This window comes from Perna viridis, chromosome 9 (assembly GCF_037379345.1).
Source record: "Perna viridis isolate PV_CMFRI_1.1 ecotype Kerala chromosome 9, ASM3737934v1, whole genome shotgun sequence".
NCBI classification, from domain to species: Eukaryota; Metazoa; Mollusca; class Bivalvia; order Mytilida; family Mytilidae; genus Perna; species Perna viridis.
The window spans coordinates 27,793,465-27,810,591 of NC_142453.1; the positions used below are offsets into that span (position 1 = coordinate 27,793,465).

Here is a 17,127-nt window from a genome sequence, read left to right on the forward strand (position 1 = left end):
CACCTTTTTATCTTGAAATTATTTACAGTACATAGCTCGTCTATGCAGCCCCACTATTATATAACATATATATACGAGTGGGGTTACATATTTGATAGGAGAGCAAGCCCCTGTGCCTACCGGTGCACCAGGTCCATGCTCCCAGTTTTTAGGAGTCCGAGTTGCTCGTTTACTTTTATTGCTTTGTACATCTACGTATTATTTTGGTTATATTATGTTCTTTGTTGTGTGTGTCTATTTTCCATGTCTGGTCTACATTCATTTGATTTCCACTATAATCTTGATAAAATTAAAACACCCAACTCAATTCCCCTTCGCTGAACCCCTGTCGCCAAAATCTCGCTCGACAACGTGTTTCCACGATCAACAAAAATATGTCTGCCATCAAGTCACTGAATCCCAAAGCTGAAGTTGCGAGGGCTGCACAGGCTTTAGCTGTCAATATTAGTGCGGCAAAAGGTCTCCAAGATGTACTTAAAACCAATCTTGGCCCGAAAGGAACACTTAAAATGTAAGATATTGGGGAAATTATACCATACACTACAATTCATGATCTGACATGTGGGAATCACATGGTCGAAAGTTCTAGAAAATGAGTTCAAACATTTTTTTTTTAAAGAACAAAAAGTGCCTAATTGAGAACTAAACACATAATAAATTATTGGTAGTTCAGTGTTTATAAAATATTAACTGTTAATCGTTGGATGTGTTTTATGTCTGAGAAAAGGGGGAGTGTGAATTTTTATTGCCATACAATAAGTTGGATGTTATTAGGGAGGTCAGTCAAAATATGAAGTATATAGAAAATGTACAAGTTTATATTAGTTTGAAAGAGCCCAAGAAATGTAACTTACTGGTGCAAAAATTTTTAAAATCGGTCAAGGGGTTCAAAAGTTATTACAATTTAAAGTTCAAAATTTTGGTCATTTTTCTTGCGAAGGCAAAAATGTCACATTTTGGGCACTTCTGTGGCCCACATAAGTCAAACAGGTAAAGAAATTCATACATTGTGTCTTAATCATTTAAATAAAGCCATTTCATACTTTGATTTAAGCCATTCAGGAAACTTGTATCTTAGATACAAAGAAAATTACACTTTTTTAAAATTGGCAAAAAAACACTTTGGACTTAGTTTTTTTTTGCTATGTGTCAACAGCATCGTGAATTAAAATGCCATTTTTGGATATTCATATTTGGAAATTGGAAGGTAGTAGAAATCTGATACTTTGCTGTTCTTTCAAGAGTAATCCATTAAACAGAAATAAATAAACAAATATTATGTCAAAACCTCTGATTTGTTTTTCATTGGAATCAGAAACACTGCGGCAGACCCCCTTTTTTTTAAATGTGTTTTTTCAACAAAAAAATACATTTTTGCTTACTAAGAATTCAAAAAAAATAATTAATTTTTTCTGTCACTTGTTTTGTGTGGCAATAAAGTTGCTTGACTTGAAAAATCATGTTTTTTAGCTCAAAAAAATTTTTTGAGGTCGAAAATTTACATTTTAGGGTAAATTTTAGAGCTATTTTCAGTGGAAAAAATGGCGAAAGGTCAGACAAAAAAAGACATTTTGAATTTAAAAGCAGTTTTTAGCACATGACAGTTATTGTTATTGTGATTAAATATGTAAAAACACATTTTTATCAAGAAATAATTGAATTATATTTAAAAACCAACAAGCAAATGTTGAAAAATGGGGGTAAATCAAACATTTTTGAAAATTTCAGATTTAAAAAAAAAACCGCATATTTATGCTTATATTGATCAAAATATCAACCTACCATATACTTATGTGGTACCATTTTAAAGCTTAGAATCTAAGCTATCACATGAAGATACTTTCATCTTATTTTGCTATAAAATGTTTAATGTGGATGAAAATTTGTTAGGCCTATACCGTAAATGAAGCCAGACGATAATCAAAATAAACATACATTTTTGCCGCAAAAAGTGGCAAAATAATATTATATCAAGGTCTGGTCAATTCTAAGATTCCTAATGTAGTCTTGTAATGTTTTCTTGTTTAAATAGGGTCTTTTAACATAATAATAATCTCATTATTATGTTAAAATTGAATAAAATTTCAAAAACAAATGCTGTTTTCCCAAGAAATTGAGAAAATTTTTATGAATACATTGACTTGAACCAATGCGCATCCTTTCACTATGGAACTTTGAAGCCCTAGCTGTTTCCTCATGTGTACTATTATGTACATTAAATGATAATAAACAAAATATCATCATTTGATTAAGTTTAATGAACTTTTCGAAGTTTCCATTTCAGGCCAGAAGGGTTTCTTCACCAGGATCTACTATGTCTGCCAAATCTACAAAAGAGATTATGTACATAAGGACATTACACCTATTAACATCATTTACCTTATCAATTTACTTACAGTTAGTTTACTTTCTATTAAATCATAATCTGGTTTGCTAACAATCTGAAAAAATGTAAAACTTTATTTGATATTGGTTGCTCACAAAGCGGTTGACAAAAGATGTGGCAAGGAGTTAAAAACACCAAACTTCCTTTTCCAGAATAATTATCTTCATTTCAAAACAAGAAGATTGTTTTATACGGTTATATTAATGTTATGTTAAAAAACTTAATATGAATAATTTCGCTGCGTGATCCGTCTGGTTCTTCTATCAAGTGTTGAACTCTCTTACCAATCAGGTTATCGGGTTCAGGTGTGTCTGGAACTACCCTACTTACTGTACCCCACATGGTCCTACCTCGGACTCGGCCCATATTCGTCTCATAGCATAGCCCACTATGCTGCTCAGGCCATCTGAAATAAACAAGTAGTGGAATTCAATGAATATGTACTGTGAGGCAGTTTTAAAGCAGAGTCTAAACACAAAACTAATCGACAGTTCTTGTAAGTAATATATGATTCAAATGTAAATGCTTATTTGTTACCATAATTAAAAGACTCAAAAGTTTTATTATTAAAATAAATAAAGCTACTAAACTAAATCAAAGTATAAAAACTAACTTACCATGAATTCAAAACATCTCCAGAACTCAACAAAATGAAACTAAAATGATGAAAAACAAACAGAAAATAAAACTAAATCATAATAAAATTTACATCAGTGTTTACTTTTTATATGACAAAATAAAATAAATATTTAGGCAGCCTGTTTACTAATACTTTCTTCTGAAATAAATCAATAATTAGAAGAAAAAACATAGTACAAGTATGTTTCATATACATACAACAAAAGATTGGTATTATGAGTCAATCAATGTGATCCTAAAAAGGCCAAAAAATATTAAACCATAAATTAATTACAATTAAATGATAAATAATGTATATTACTAGGATTTTAAACCTTTTCCAAGCAATTGTACATGTATATGAATATTAAATAAGTAGAGCATCTACAATCCTCTAAAAAATGAATATGTAAGTTAGCTGTTAAAAATTGTACATGAATATATAAAGTAAACTTAAGAAGATGCAGGTCATATGTAAAATATGCAATTGCCACATATATAAATCTCATCAAATAACTTCTATTTATCAAGTAAAGTACAAGCAGGGCTACATGATAATTGTTCTAATAAAAATCATAATTAATATATATTAACTGATAAAATGAAAACCAGAAAAAAAAGTTGTGTATCATTTGAAGAAGCAATTTAAGGTTGATTTTTTTTTCTACATATGATAATTTTGAATAAATAAAACGGTTAAAATAAATATAAAGAAGGTTTATGCTTAAACATGTGAGTTTCATATAAATTGGGCACTACATATAAATTAAAATTGAATTGTCAAGGAAATTAAATGCAATATGTGCAAATTCTCCCAACCAATAGAAAAAAATCAAGGTAAAATACAGAGACTTCCGATAATATAGGAAAGTCGATAAAGTCCGAAAGATTTTGAATGGATTGCAATCAAACGTTGGGAGAATTTACCTCATTACATATTCATCGTTTAATAAAAATGTTATGGAAACATATTCCAACTAATGCTAAATGAGAGTAATCTTTTTAAATCAGCTCATGCAGAATCAAACGAAAATCAGACCTTCCAAGAAGGTGAATATAGTTTTTAAGCTTGCAGATGATAAAAGGTCATTCTAGAATTTGACCTTACGGAAACAGGGCGATTAGGCTTATATTAGACATAATTTAGGTACTTACCGTAAGTGATTGGCCTCCATGGCCTAGGTCCATCGTTGTCTGCACCACCAGTCAAAAATCCGTCCAGAAAACAGTCGGTAAAAGGCATTTATCCACGAGTGTTTGAAAATCTTAACAGAAGCTATGGCGGATCAGTAACATCCGGTTAGCAAGAACGATAACCGGTCCCGCTTTAATTTTTGTGAAAACCACGCCCTGACCACCCTAATATCCAATCGATTCCGCAAGCTATTATTGTTTTTCTTCTGAAACCAGGGTTACGGATGGACGCAGAAAGGATTAAATTTTCGGAATCCGACTGTCAGTGCATTCCGGGTACGCAAAAACTATTTTTTTTCAACATGTTTTTCCTTAAAATGACGTAAAAAATATGTTTTGTAACCAAAAAATTAGCCTGACAACCGGATTATCAAAATTGAAGATATTTCCAAAAATTTAAGCCATAAATGAAGAAAATCGGTCCAGTAATAGCTTGCGGAATGAATTTTGAAATAGGTATGATCTTTGACACATAGTTTTTCAGGCGGCCATTTTTCTCAAAGTATCGTCACTTCAAACGTTTGTACCAAATGACCATCAACTCCAATAACAATGAAAGTTGTATATTTAGAAAGAGAAATGTCTCATCTTCAATTACATATATTTTTTATTGTCATGCAATGGATTTTTAACCATTTTCTAACGTGTTAAAGTTGACTCAAAATTGAGAATTTTGCTCTCGCAAGAATATCGATAAACGCACTACCGACCTCCCTAATGTTATTATGCAGACTCTGGTCTCTAATATAGCATGTCAGCTACTGTTTCTATACAAAAGTAGCAAATTCAGTGATTGGTAAAGGCTGAGGCCAAGAGCCATAGGCACGTTGAAGCTGAAAATTGTCCATTTAAATTTGAAGTTTAATTTAGATTGTTAACAGTTGCCCAAGTTATATTTTGAGTATTGTATAAAATGCCGAAAACATTCTTTTCAGACCATTGCAAGCTCCACCCAACTTGTCAGTTGCAATTTTGTATAAGATGTTTCATAATGTCAGCAAAACAGGGGTTTATATCGTGTAAAAAGACTTAAAACTTGAATGCATAATGCTTTTTTTGTGATGAATGCGATATCAGGTGCAGTGCAATACATCTGAAAATCTAAATTTTTGTATTGCACATCATTTTTACTTAAACCCGACAAGTCAGTATCTTGATTAAAGGGAGGAGAGTTTCTTGATCAGAGTAAATTTGTACTAGCATCATTGTTGATAACATGCATTTTCACTAAAGATAGGGTCCAGCTCAATTTATGTTGGCCATGCATGACCATTATGGGTGGAATAGGTCACTTATTCACATTCTACAACCATAATAATTTTGCAGTTAATCTCTTCAAGGAATTTCTTTCGTCATTGATTTTTTTTGTCTTTACACATTAGACAAATATAGCAGCCAGTGTAATTAAGTAGAGGTGATAATGCTTTGTAAAATGCTTTTATGTGTAAGCATCATGGAAACAGAACAGTTGCTGAGGAACATTCATGGAGTTATATGTACATGTACTTTCATAATCAGTCAAAAAAATCTGTCCCCTATTTAGTATGGCTGCAATAGATGTACACTTATATTTACATACACACCTTAGATCATTTGTATTCTGCTCTAAAATTGTTCTGGACTAATATGTCCAGTAGCTACCACATTAATAGTTATGTTTCTCTTACCCTAAATCAGTTAACACATTCTGGCATTGGACATAATAAACAGTGGATATAAGAACAAATTATTCCACATGTATATTTACTTTTTATCATATATAAAATCTTCCTTTTTACAGGTTGGTTTCTGGTTCAGGTGACATTAAATTAACTAAAGATGGCAATGTGCTACTTCATGAAATGGTTTGTATTCAATGGACAAGTTATATGAAATTGATTGTGAGTAAAGGGGCCTAAACTGTGCCAACTCAGATGCAAATTCAGTGCGAATTCAGTCTGGTTTTGAGTAAAAAATATAAAGTTTTCAAGGTTCCTAGTCTTAACTTTTTTCTTTTTTCTTTTTTTTTTTTTTTATGGTGCATTTTTCTTTGAAAAGTATCATGCTATTAAAAAAAATACAAAAACATCAGACAAAATTTTTTTAACCAAGTCTTCAAGAAGTGTAACAAGTCTTACTTATTAATAACAGTTGCTTAAGGGGTACCTAACATCATTTCTAAAATTTATTTGGCTCATATAAATTTCGTGAAATTTTTTTTTCTGATTTTTACTGTTATTTCACTGAGGTGTTGTGTATCCCTTACATGGTCTAAAACTACTAACATTAGTTTCATACTCCGTGTTCTTGCTTAGGATCTGAAAATAGAGGGGGCTCATGAGGAGTGCATTTTGGCAGGTAATGTGCTACATGTACCACAGATCCTCAGATTTATCAAGTAGCTTAATAAATTGCGCACATATGGTACTCAAAGGAAAGAGAAAGTTAGTTGTGATGTTAATTTCATTTAGAGATAGTTTGGGTGACATTCTTTATCAAAATTTCTTCAGGATACTTTGAATATATGAAGGACACAGGGATGCTCAGAGGGGCAAAGTAACATCCATATCTGTGTAACAATGACATTGATACTTTCTCATTTTAGCAAATCCAGCATCCTACTGCTTCTTTGATTGCCAGAGTAGCCACTGCTCAGGATGATATTACTGGAGATGGTACCACATCCAATGTTCTCATCATAGGTGAACTACTGAAGCAGGCTGACCTTTACATCTCTGAGGTTAGTCAGATTTTTGTTCTTGATAAATCTTTTTCCTCTTACTGACTACCAGAATCCTTTGGGATATGAAAGAATTGAATATAAGAGAGTAGTAAAAAACTGTTTATTTTATTTGAAATTCATAACAGCAAGTTGTTATTTTTACTGCATTTTTACTGAGGCATATACATGTACATGAATGGAAGATGTGTTTGGTAGTAGACTGATGTTCCAATTATAAATCTTGTTTTCAGGGTCTGCATCCAAGACTTATTACAGAGGGATTTGAACTAGCAAGAAACAAAGCTCTGGAGGTATGAGATGTAATTTGTGATCAATCTTTGTCATAATAATATAATGTTAAATGTAATATCTTATGAAAAGTCATGAATTGCAAATATGTATTGTAGAAAATGCATGTAAGTATTCAAGTGGGTATCAGCAAGTAACAAGAAGACAGTCTTTTTCTACTTTCAAACAGTCATACATTGGTATAATTACACCATATTCATCATCTGTGAAAAGTAATTGTTCTGAAGATAAAAAATGCAAAGTTGTACAAAACCACCATGTATATTTTCACATTGGAAACTCCCAAACATCAAGTGATAATTGTAGCATCAACACATTTCTTACTAATGTACAGTAGTACAAATTGTGACAAGCTCCACACAGGATCAGAAATTCTGAACATACTTACAATGCTGCAGACAGTCCTCTCAGAAAAGGCAAAAATGTTTGGAAAAAGAGAATGATTTTACGTGATGTTATCTCATTTTTAAACAACTTGCAGAATGTCTGAGAAATGTGAAAAGTCTGTAGCAGTTAGTAAGAGAGAAAACAAATATTGGCTGGTGTATGGAGTTCAGAATTGTAGGGCTTTTACATCTAATCTCATTATTCCATTGGTATGTTCACAGACATGATTTTTTTCCCTTTTTATCAGAATTCCTCTCTTTCAATTCCAGATTTTACCGTTACTACTGTAAAAGTTCTTTAATTCATGGATACCAATTTTCCTGGATTACAGAGGAAACATAATTTCATGGATTCTTGAATTCATGGTTTTGTGGTTTTCCGTATACACGTCAATGGGAATCTCCTTTTCATTGGGAACCAAATTTCATGTTTTGGCCTACTCGTGAAACTGATACCACACAAACAGTAACACTTTCACAGTATTCTTTTTTTTACTGTATATTTATTTTCGATTTTGCCGATTTTCACTTTACTTTTTGACCTCGTAAAATCATCCCTGTGTTTAGCAACAAGAGACATTGTACATGCAGATTGCTAGTTGCATTGTATGATTACATATCATTTTCAGGTCTTGGAGGCTGTCAAAGTGAGTAAGGAGGTAGACCGTGACACACTGATTCAGGTAGCAAGGACATCTCTAAGAACTAAAGTGCATACTGAACTAGCCGACCTATTGACTGAGGTTAGAAACTACTTTTACATCTCACGTCAAATTGCAATTTACATGTGAAGTAAATTCAATAGATATGTATATGAGACTAGCTTAAACTAAAAAATATTTCTTGCATTCAGTGTAAGAAAAAGGTGTCCTAAAATATAAAATTGATCCTAAATTTTAATGTCACATTCTTCTTTTCTATTGCAGTGTCAGTGTTGTTGAATAAAAGTTCTTCTGTAACAAATGTTCAAAATTAAGGATGTATTATTGAATTTAACGTGTAATATTTGTTCTTAATGGAAATTAAGGTTATACTAGGTATGATGATTATTGATATTCCTGTAAGTTACTACAGGAATGTCTGTGATATGGAACAAATTATGACACATCACTTTGTGAACACTACCGTTGATACTTGGGTCCTACTACATCTCTTTTAAGGATAATTCATTAATGTATTTTATTGACATTTGACTTAAATGAAAATATAAGCACTCTGATTACTTTGTGAGGGCCTAAACGGTTTATCATTAATATTTATTAATAATTGTCCCAAAAAATGTTTGAGGTTGATGAATAATTACATTTCATCACAAGATTTTAAAATCATAACTTAAACTTTTAGAGTATATTTGGTCTTGTAGAATATAGTTGTTACTTTTGTAGGCTGTTGTTGATGCTGTTCTGTCAGTAAAGAAAGGATCTGAACCCATAGATTTACACATGGTAGAAATCATGGAAATGCAACATAAAACTGACATGGACACTGTGTAGGTATTTTATGGTTTGGGCATACTATTCAAGTAAGCTATCTTGCAAATGTAATGCTTTCTGTACTAGACTAACCAGTAATAAATGCTTTCCTCGTACACTCATGAGTTACTTCCCTTTGGTTGAGATTGTAGTTTTAGATATATTTCCAACAACAAAAAAAACAAAATTATGAAATTCTGTTAGTTTGTTTATCTCATATAAACAAGGTCATAGAAATAGAGCAATTTGATTAGTGTACCGTATAGTGTGTTATTTTTGTTGGTTGCTAACCTGGAAAAGCTAAAGTAACTTACCCAAAATACTTACTCTGAGCATAAGTATTAAATTGCTCAACTTAGCATCTGGCAAAATTAGAATTATCAAAATTTTTCTTATTCTTTTTTACTTCAAAATCGTAGAATTTTACACCTGCCAAATAGTATTCAGTGATTTGCATTGACCAAACAAGAAGTGATAAGTAAGGATTTCACTTGAGAAAAAAATCTGTTACAACTGTATATCTACTTGAAATCTTAATATTACAGACTTGTGAAAGGTTTAGTTATGGATCATGGAGCACGTCACCCATTGATGCCGAAGCGATTAGAAGATTGTTACATCCTGACCTGCAATGTGTCACTGGAGTATGAGAAAACGTAAGTCACTATAATTACAGAAGAATGTAAAAACTTGCTTGCTACTTGATCAGTGTTTTCATGAACTTATCCAGTATCATGCAGATATCAAAAATAGCCAGCTTGATAAAAAACATACTTTTGTTGTTATTTTTCCTGGAAACTTAGAGCAAATTTATAGGTAAATAATGTTCACCTTCCACATATTGATAAATTGATTTATAGCTGGGTTATTCCAATTTAAATTTAAATTACGTCTTTAATATTTTGCATTATAAGTTGTGAAACTTTATTAAACTAACTCAAAAGTACCATGCCTTTACACAGAGCCTATTCTTTTACACAGTCTTCAGTAAATCTGTTCTGTGCCCCAAAACAAAAACTTTATGGTGAGCATTCTCAAAGCAAAGTTTTGATATAAGTATTGTCATTGGAAGTTATTCTCAGAATGAGTATACCAATATAATTTTATGGTACTGCAAATAATTTTTTATATAAACTTTGTGCTTTTTTCAGGGAGGTTAACTCTGGATTTTTCTACAAGAGTGCTGGTGAAAGAGAGAAACTTGTACAAGCTGAGAGAAAATTCATAGATGAAAGAGTTCAGAAGATCATTGCTCTGAAAAAGAAAGTTTGTGATGAGAATAATAAGAAAGGCTTTGTTGTCATCAACCAGAAGGTACCTTTGATAAGTAATATACCATATGCTTGTTGCTAAATATTTACTGAACCAAACCTTAGCTCTTTTGTCTTTAGTACTCTTTTATTATGGGTCCACAGATCTACTACACTACAATAAAGATGAGACCATATTAGTAAAATTCCTACATTCATTCAAACTTAGGGGTAGGTTGGCAAATTTTATTTGTTTACTTTTTATCAATTTTAGTGAAAAATGCTATCATTTTGAAAGAAATTGACCAAAATTGGGCAAAAAATCAAATTAAAATATTTTGGGGAGGGTGAAAGAGTCAGGTCAGGAGGGTATGAGAATCTAGAAATGTTTTTAGTTTGGCCTAAAGGGTAAATGTAGGTTAAAAACTAAGAAGGTTACAGTAAATAAACTGGTCCAGGATGGAAATATGTAAGGTAGTGTGCTGGCCTTTAGGACCACTAATTTAGCACAATACACAGTGCTGAAGATAGGGGATAATAGGTTAACAGCATGGAAAGAAACTACATGTAGTAATCATTGTGGATATGCTGGAAACTTTGAAACACAACCTTAATTCTTGACTGCCTTATAGCATCTGTGCAGAATGTTAGACTTACATTATTGCAGTTACATTATGTCTAATATAACATTAAAAACATGAAATGTGTACACAATATGCTTTTTTATTGTAGGGTATAGACCCAATGTCATTGGACATGCTGGCCAAGGAAGGAATCATTGGTCTCAGGAGAGCCAAAAGGAGAAATATGGAAAGGTATAAAATCTTCTATAACTTATTGATTGGTGATTAAATTCACCAATCAGAAACACTTAGATTGTAGGTAAAAGTAATTTTAAATGTTAAGTAAAAAATCTTATAAGCAATTCACTTGATAAGGATTTGGACGAAACATTTTTTGGGCCACATCTATAAAATTCAGGTATGCAGCAAAAAATGGGGGCCAATGGCAAGTGGACATCTGCTTGGCCATTCAGTCTTTACATATTATTTTATATTTTAATTGATGGTGAAATAGAAGATGTCAAAAGAATTATAAAAAAAAACAGGCCAAAAAAGAAAATCAAATTAAAATCACTACTGACAGAAAATAATGAATTTCAAAGCAATCAATATCATTGACAGCTTATCTTTAACATGATCTGGTTTTCTCATTATAGGTTGGCCCTTGCCTGTGGAGGTATGGCAATGAATTCAGTAGATGACTTGACACCAGAAAATCTTGGATATGCAGGCCTTGTCTATGAACAAGTTTTGGTTAGTATAATTGTCCATGTAACTCTGTGGCATGTAAATGCACAATATTTTATGGTAAGGTTGGTGTGAAGAAAAATCATTATTTGAAATATTGCTCTGGAATCTTAAGTTTTTTTTGGTTTTTTTTTTCAAATTTAGTATTTGTAGTTGATTCGATCTTACTGTAACTAGAACTACATGCTCCTGTTGATTGAGCTATACAGATCTATTTGAAACAAGTCAGGGGAGACAATTCAAAATATCCTAGACACACTTAGCACTTAATTAAACTTCTAAAATGTAAATTCCAATCATATATGAACTTTGCAGTATATTAGCCAAACAAATGGAATATTCTATACTGGTTAAGGTAGTGAACTTAAAATTTAAAATTTAGCTGTGTACTTCTGAATTTTTTTCCACTTAAAAATTGTTCATAAACCAAATGTATTAGTGTAATTGGACTATTTCTTGTTACAGGGAGAAAGCAAGTACACTTACGTTGAGAACTGCCAGAACCCACAATCTGTCACTTTACTGATCAAAGGTCCCAACAAACACACACTAACACAGATCAAAGATGCTATCAGAGATGGTCTTAGGGCTGTTAAAAATGCCATAGAAGATGGTGGGTAGATGGTCGAATTAAAATTGTTATAACCCAGTGTTCTAGGATTCCTATTTCCTGTTATCCGCGGCAAGTGAAATTTGGGTCAGGGAAAGTTAGGTACTTAGTTACACTTTCCTGTGACAAGTTAAAAACTTCTTATGCTGTAAGGATTTGTTTTGTTAGGAAAGCAGTCATTGACTGTGGGAAAGATTTTATATGGATTTTTCCGGAGGAAACCTCAATTTCTGAAAAATCCTAGAACACTGTTAAACCTGAAATACCCAGACCTATTTTTATAAATCTGTTTCATACCATTCACAATGATTCTTTAGTATTGAATCAGTGTTCTTTGAAGGCTGTGGTCAGTGGTCAGCTGAAATGACGTATTCTTTCCTACTATATGTTGCTTTTATGTACATGGGCAAACAAGATATTTTACACTCCCCTTCAAAATGTGCATTGTAATCTTATTGTTGCTTGTAGATCATATTACCATTTGTTGAAGATATCATACTGTCAACATTGAATGAAGAAGTGTGAATCTGCACTTTTATTTTCATGTTAAGTTTCAACCAGTAAATACATGAATACCTTAATTTGTTGGTAGCAATTTACTTGTGTTTCAAAAGTGTGTATATTTTTGAATTTGTTGTTTTGGAAGGTCATCACAGTTTTGAATGTAATTTAATCTTTTTTTGTTTGGGAATTCTGTGAAAATGAGTTCATTTTTATTGATCGATCATGCCATTTGTATTTGGACACCTTTATGGGAAACAAAATCAGAGTTTTTGTATATTTTGTTATCATATTTATTTTCCTCTTTTAGCATGTGTTCTACCAGGAGCTGGAGCTTTTGAGTTGGCAGCTTATCAAGAATTAATGCAGTATAAAAATGAGGTCAAGGGGAGAGCAAGACTTGGTAAGTGTTGGTCAGATTGATCTTTCAAATTAGGTAATTCAATGGGTTATTCGAATCAGAATATAGAAAATCATTGATGATTCTACACCGTAAAAGTGACACACATGATAATTATGTTTTTTGATTTATATGGTAATCCTATGAATATGATTCCTATGAAAATAATCATATGAATACAAGTCATAATTATCAAATGATTTTCATATGTAACTATTAACATGCTATGTGATAACCCTATGATAATCATGTGTAAACTAAAACATATGATAATCCTGTATTGCTTGATTTATATGGTAATCATATGAATATGATAGTCATAATTATCAAATGATTTTCATATGTAAATATTAGCTTGTTAACCTACAATTATCATGTGACAACTATTGGATTAGCATGTGTAAACTGAAACATATGATAATCTTTTGTTGTACTTCATATGATTCTCATGTGTAGCATTTTTAGCAGTGTAATGCAACACCCAATTCTTTAACACATGAACATAGGTTGTTTTTCCAAGATTTTAAAGATATTTAATAATGCCCACTGGTATATTCAATCTTTTATTAGAATGGAGACAGAGACAACTGAAATGGTTTTGAAGATATGTCATCATCATTTGTAATTGTTGAAACAGAGATTGATGCCTTCTGATCTTCTTAAACAATACAGTTTTCTCCTAATTTGGTTAAGAAATATTGATTGTCAATAAAATACAGGCCCATTTTATGTAAACTGTGTATTATAAAATTTCTGCATTTAAGTCTGCATAACTAAGTTACTTATTAACTGCTAGCTATGGTGATATTTCTGGGTAAAAGGTAAACTGTTATGGTTGTAGTTTTTAAATGATCCATTAGCTTATGTCACAATTTATTGATAAAAAAGAACTAATTTCTTATTTGAATTTAGAAACAATTCTTATGTGAACAGTTGCTGTGCATATAATCTTATTTTTTGTTTTTAACATTCATACTTGATTCTGTATATGTACATGTTTTGTCTGTGTTTTCACAGGAGTACAAGCTTTTGCTGATGCTCTTCTGATCATCATTAAAGTACTAGCTCAGAATGCTGGTTTAGATCCTCAAGACTCTATAGTTAAACTACAGGAGGAATATACAGGACCTCAGCAAGCTGTAGGGTTAGATATAAAAACAGGTAACTTGCCTAACTTACATGCTGTCCTTAGACGACAAGATATTTACATGATTTTCTTTATATCAATACAAGAATCCTTGTACAAATGACAACTTTAAAAACAAATATTGCTATTTATGGTAGTGTCATATATACAGCAATGTCACTAGAACAATGTAATATTCAGACTTATTTTGTAATATGTGACCATGAAGAATTTGATCTCTCGATTTTTTTTTTTATTCTTCTGGATACAGTTTGAATATAATTTTGCATTTTAACAAAGATATAATACTATATGTTTGTAGGTGAAGCATTGATACCTCTTGATGCTGGAATCCTGGACAATTATAGAGTAAAGAAACAGTTATTACATTCATGGTAAGTAGACCTAATCTTTGACCTTTCACCTTCATAACCTTTTGAGAAAACCAATTTGAGTATTGTTTTTTATATATTTACAATCCTTTAAGAATGTACATACTGAAACTATATAATCATCAGTGAAAAGTGTGTTATTAAGGCCAAAAATAATATGTCTGTTTCCTGCTACCCTACCTACCCTGTTTTTTTGTGCATACCTGTAACAATTTATGGCCATTTTAACTCCAGCACTGTTAATGTCTAGATTGTTTCCCCATTAACTCAGTATAAAATGTTTTTGAAAAAATGAAACAATTTTCCTACCTACCCTATTTTTTTTCTCGCTGGAATTTAGACAATTTTTTTTTTTGGCTTAACAGTCTTAAAGACCAATATAAATATAGCAGTATTAATCATCTTTAGAATTCTGTTTTGAATGAAAATTGTTATGGACTGCTATTTCAAACTTATTTGTATAAAAGCACATTCAATAACAGCAACTGTACAAGGTTCATCAAAATTTTATTATGATAACACTGTTTATTCTTCAGTGCTGAAAAAAATATTCTACTGGGTTTTGAATTGATGTACATGTAATCGACATTGTACTTTTAAGTACTGTTTACCGTGTATATTTGATATGCACACTGTAAGTATAAGATGTGTATGTTGAAAGGCACAAATCATTTTGATGTAACTAACACGAAGCGTCATATTTTTCTGTGTCACCAATATGAAAGTAAGTTCAGTAGTCGCTGGACTCAGTCCATCCATTACTTTAAGTTTACCTACTTCATGTAGTATGTACCTCAAAAAGGATTAAACCAATATTATTTTCTCTTTTCAGTACTGTGATAGCTACTAACCTGTTATTAGTGGATGAAATAATGCGGGCCGGAATGACGTCTCTAAAAGGATAGCAGTAATCATTGACATTTTCTATTTACATGTGTTTGAACATTCTCCATGCTTTTCTACTAATAAATATGTGTTGTATTTACTATTTTTTTTCATAATTGTATACATATCAATATTTTGAAAAGATGTCCTGATAAGTGATGTAAATATAGAACAAGCGACCAAGGATGTCAAGCATTGATATCCATTTAAAAAAAAAAAAAAAAAACGGTGAAAGGTATCCCAACCCTTTGACTTAAAATTGTTTCACTTGCAGAAGATTCTGACTAAAAATGAATGTTTCTTTATTAATCAAGTAAAAAAATGAACTTGTCTCTTATGATCTATCAACATTTTAATTCATAACTTTCTTATTACATGTTATGAAGAAAAATTGGACTTTTATTTCATCAAAAACTGACTTGAAATTATGGAACAAAAAATACCTTAGTTTCTGAAAAATTGAAAAAAAAATTGATAAAAACAAAAGTAGTATAAACATAATTGAAGGGTAATAACAAAATTACCAAATTGATAAAATCTAGACAGTAGTCTAAAGGAAAGTATGTCTACAGAATGGTGTTATCAGGGTGAAACTGGAAAGTAAGAAATCACTGCAGTGGTCCAAGAGCTTCAAAATAAAGTTTTGAACTTTGAAAGACCCTTGTACCTTTGAACATAGGTATTGTTTAATTCCTGGGTTTTGCTGCACCATGAATTACAGCTGCCATTGGCCATGTCTAATTTTGTTGATGGACTGTTACTTAATAGGCATAGGAAATACAGGAAGACCCATGTAATATATCAGTTTAGTTCATGAAATAAACTGTTTGTACTCCTACACAATTTACCTTCAATAGGTGTAATATTCTTACCCACTAACAATATTGTATTTAGTCAATGGACTGTGTAATTCAATTATGAAAGACTCTAATAGTCAGGCAAAATTTGTTTTAATCTTACAGTGGGTAACTTGGTGATAATATTGGTCTTTCCTCCATTTGAATACCCATTACCTGATGAATTGTCTTCAGCATTTACTTACGACAAACTTAAAACAATTTATATAGTAATTGATAGACATTCCAATTGATCTTTTGAAATGATTTTTATATTCTTCCACACAATGTGGTGAGGTATTATGTGATACCCTCAAAATGTTGTGTGTCCGTCTGTCTGTTCCCCGATAATTACTTTAGAATTTATAGAAGGATCTTTTTCAAACTTTTTATAGTTAACGAGTATTGTAAAATATAGAAATTCAGTTTAATTGGATTATTTACACAAAAGTCATGGCCTTTTTTAAGTTGTTTTTACTCCCCAATTTTTTTTTTTTTGGCAAGGTGGCAGGTTATCATTTATTGTCCCATTAATAGATGCTCAATTTTTTCCCTTCAAATTAATGTAAGATATATCAGGCTTTTACAAAATCTCTAGTGCGTTTGCAGTACGTGATACCAATAGGAAAATGCAGTTTATTTAACTAATTTCACTCACTGCAAGTTATATACAAAGACCTGTACTTTAAGTATGGGAATAAGATCTCATTAAATTAACCAAACAGTATGTCATTTGTTAGTCAAGTGGGAT

At 31.4% G+C, this 17,127-nt stretch overlaps 1 protein-coding gene and 1 long non-coding RNA gene across 3 annotated transcripts; one reads left to right on the forward strand and one right to left on the reverse strand.

Annotated features, from left to right (window-relative positions):
• The first annotated feature begins 359 nt into the window (after window positions 1-359).
• Window positions 360-15,640, forward strand: LOC148607598 (T-complex protein 1 subunit zeta-like). Its single transcript, XM_088544272.1, has 15 exons — window positions 360-511; window positions 5,979-6,042; window positions 6,783-6,917; window positions 7,151-7,210; window positions 8,224-8,337; window positions 8,980-9,083; window positions 9,612-9,722; window positions 10,218-10,380; window positions 11,049-11,131; window positions 11,536-11,632; window positions 12,092-12,239; window positions 13,048-13,140; window positions 14,155-14,298; window positions 14,586-14,658; window positions 15,488-15,640. The coding sequence occupies exons 1-15, from the start codon at window positions 375-377 to the stop codon at window positions 15,558-15,560; spliced, it is 1,599 nt and encodes a 532-aa protein (XP_088400398.1). The 5' UTR covers window positions 360-374; the 3' UTR covers window positions 15,561-15,640.
• LOC148607599 (uncharacterized) lies at window positions 2,571-4,378 on the reverse strand. Of its 2 annotated transcripts, XR_015914990.1 has the most exons (3): window positions 4,160-4,262; window positions 3,004-3,042; window positions 2,740-2,792 (listed from the first exon to the last, which is right to left on the reverse strand). It is a non-coding gene; the product is annotated as an uncharacterized LOC148607599 (long non-coding RNA). The 2 variants fall into 2 exon arrangements; XR_015914989.1 differs by lacking the exon at window positions 3,004-3,042 and having other exon boundaries at window positions 2,571-2,792; window positions 4,160-4,378.
• Window positions 15,641-17,127: the final 1,487 nt, after the last annotated feature.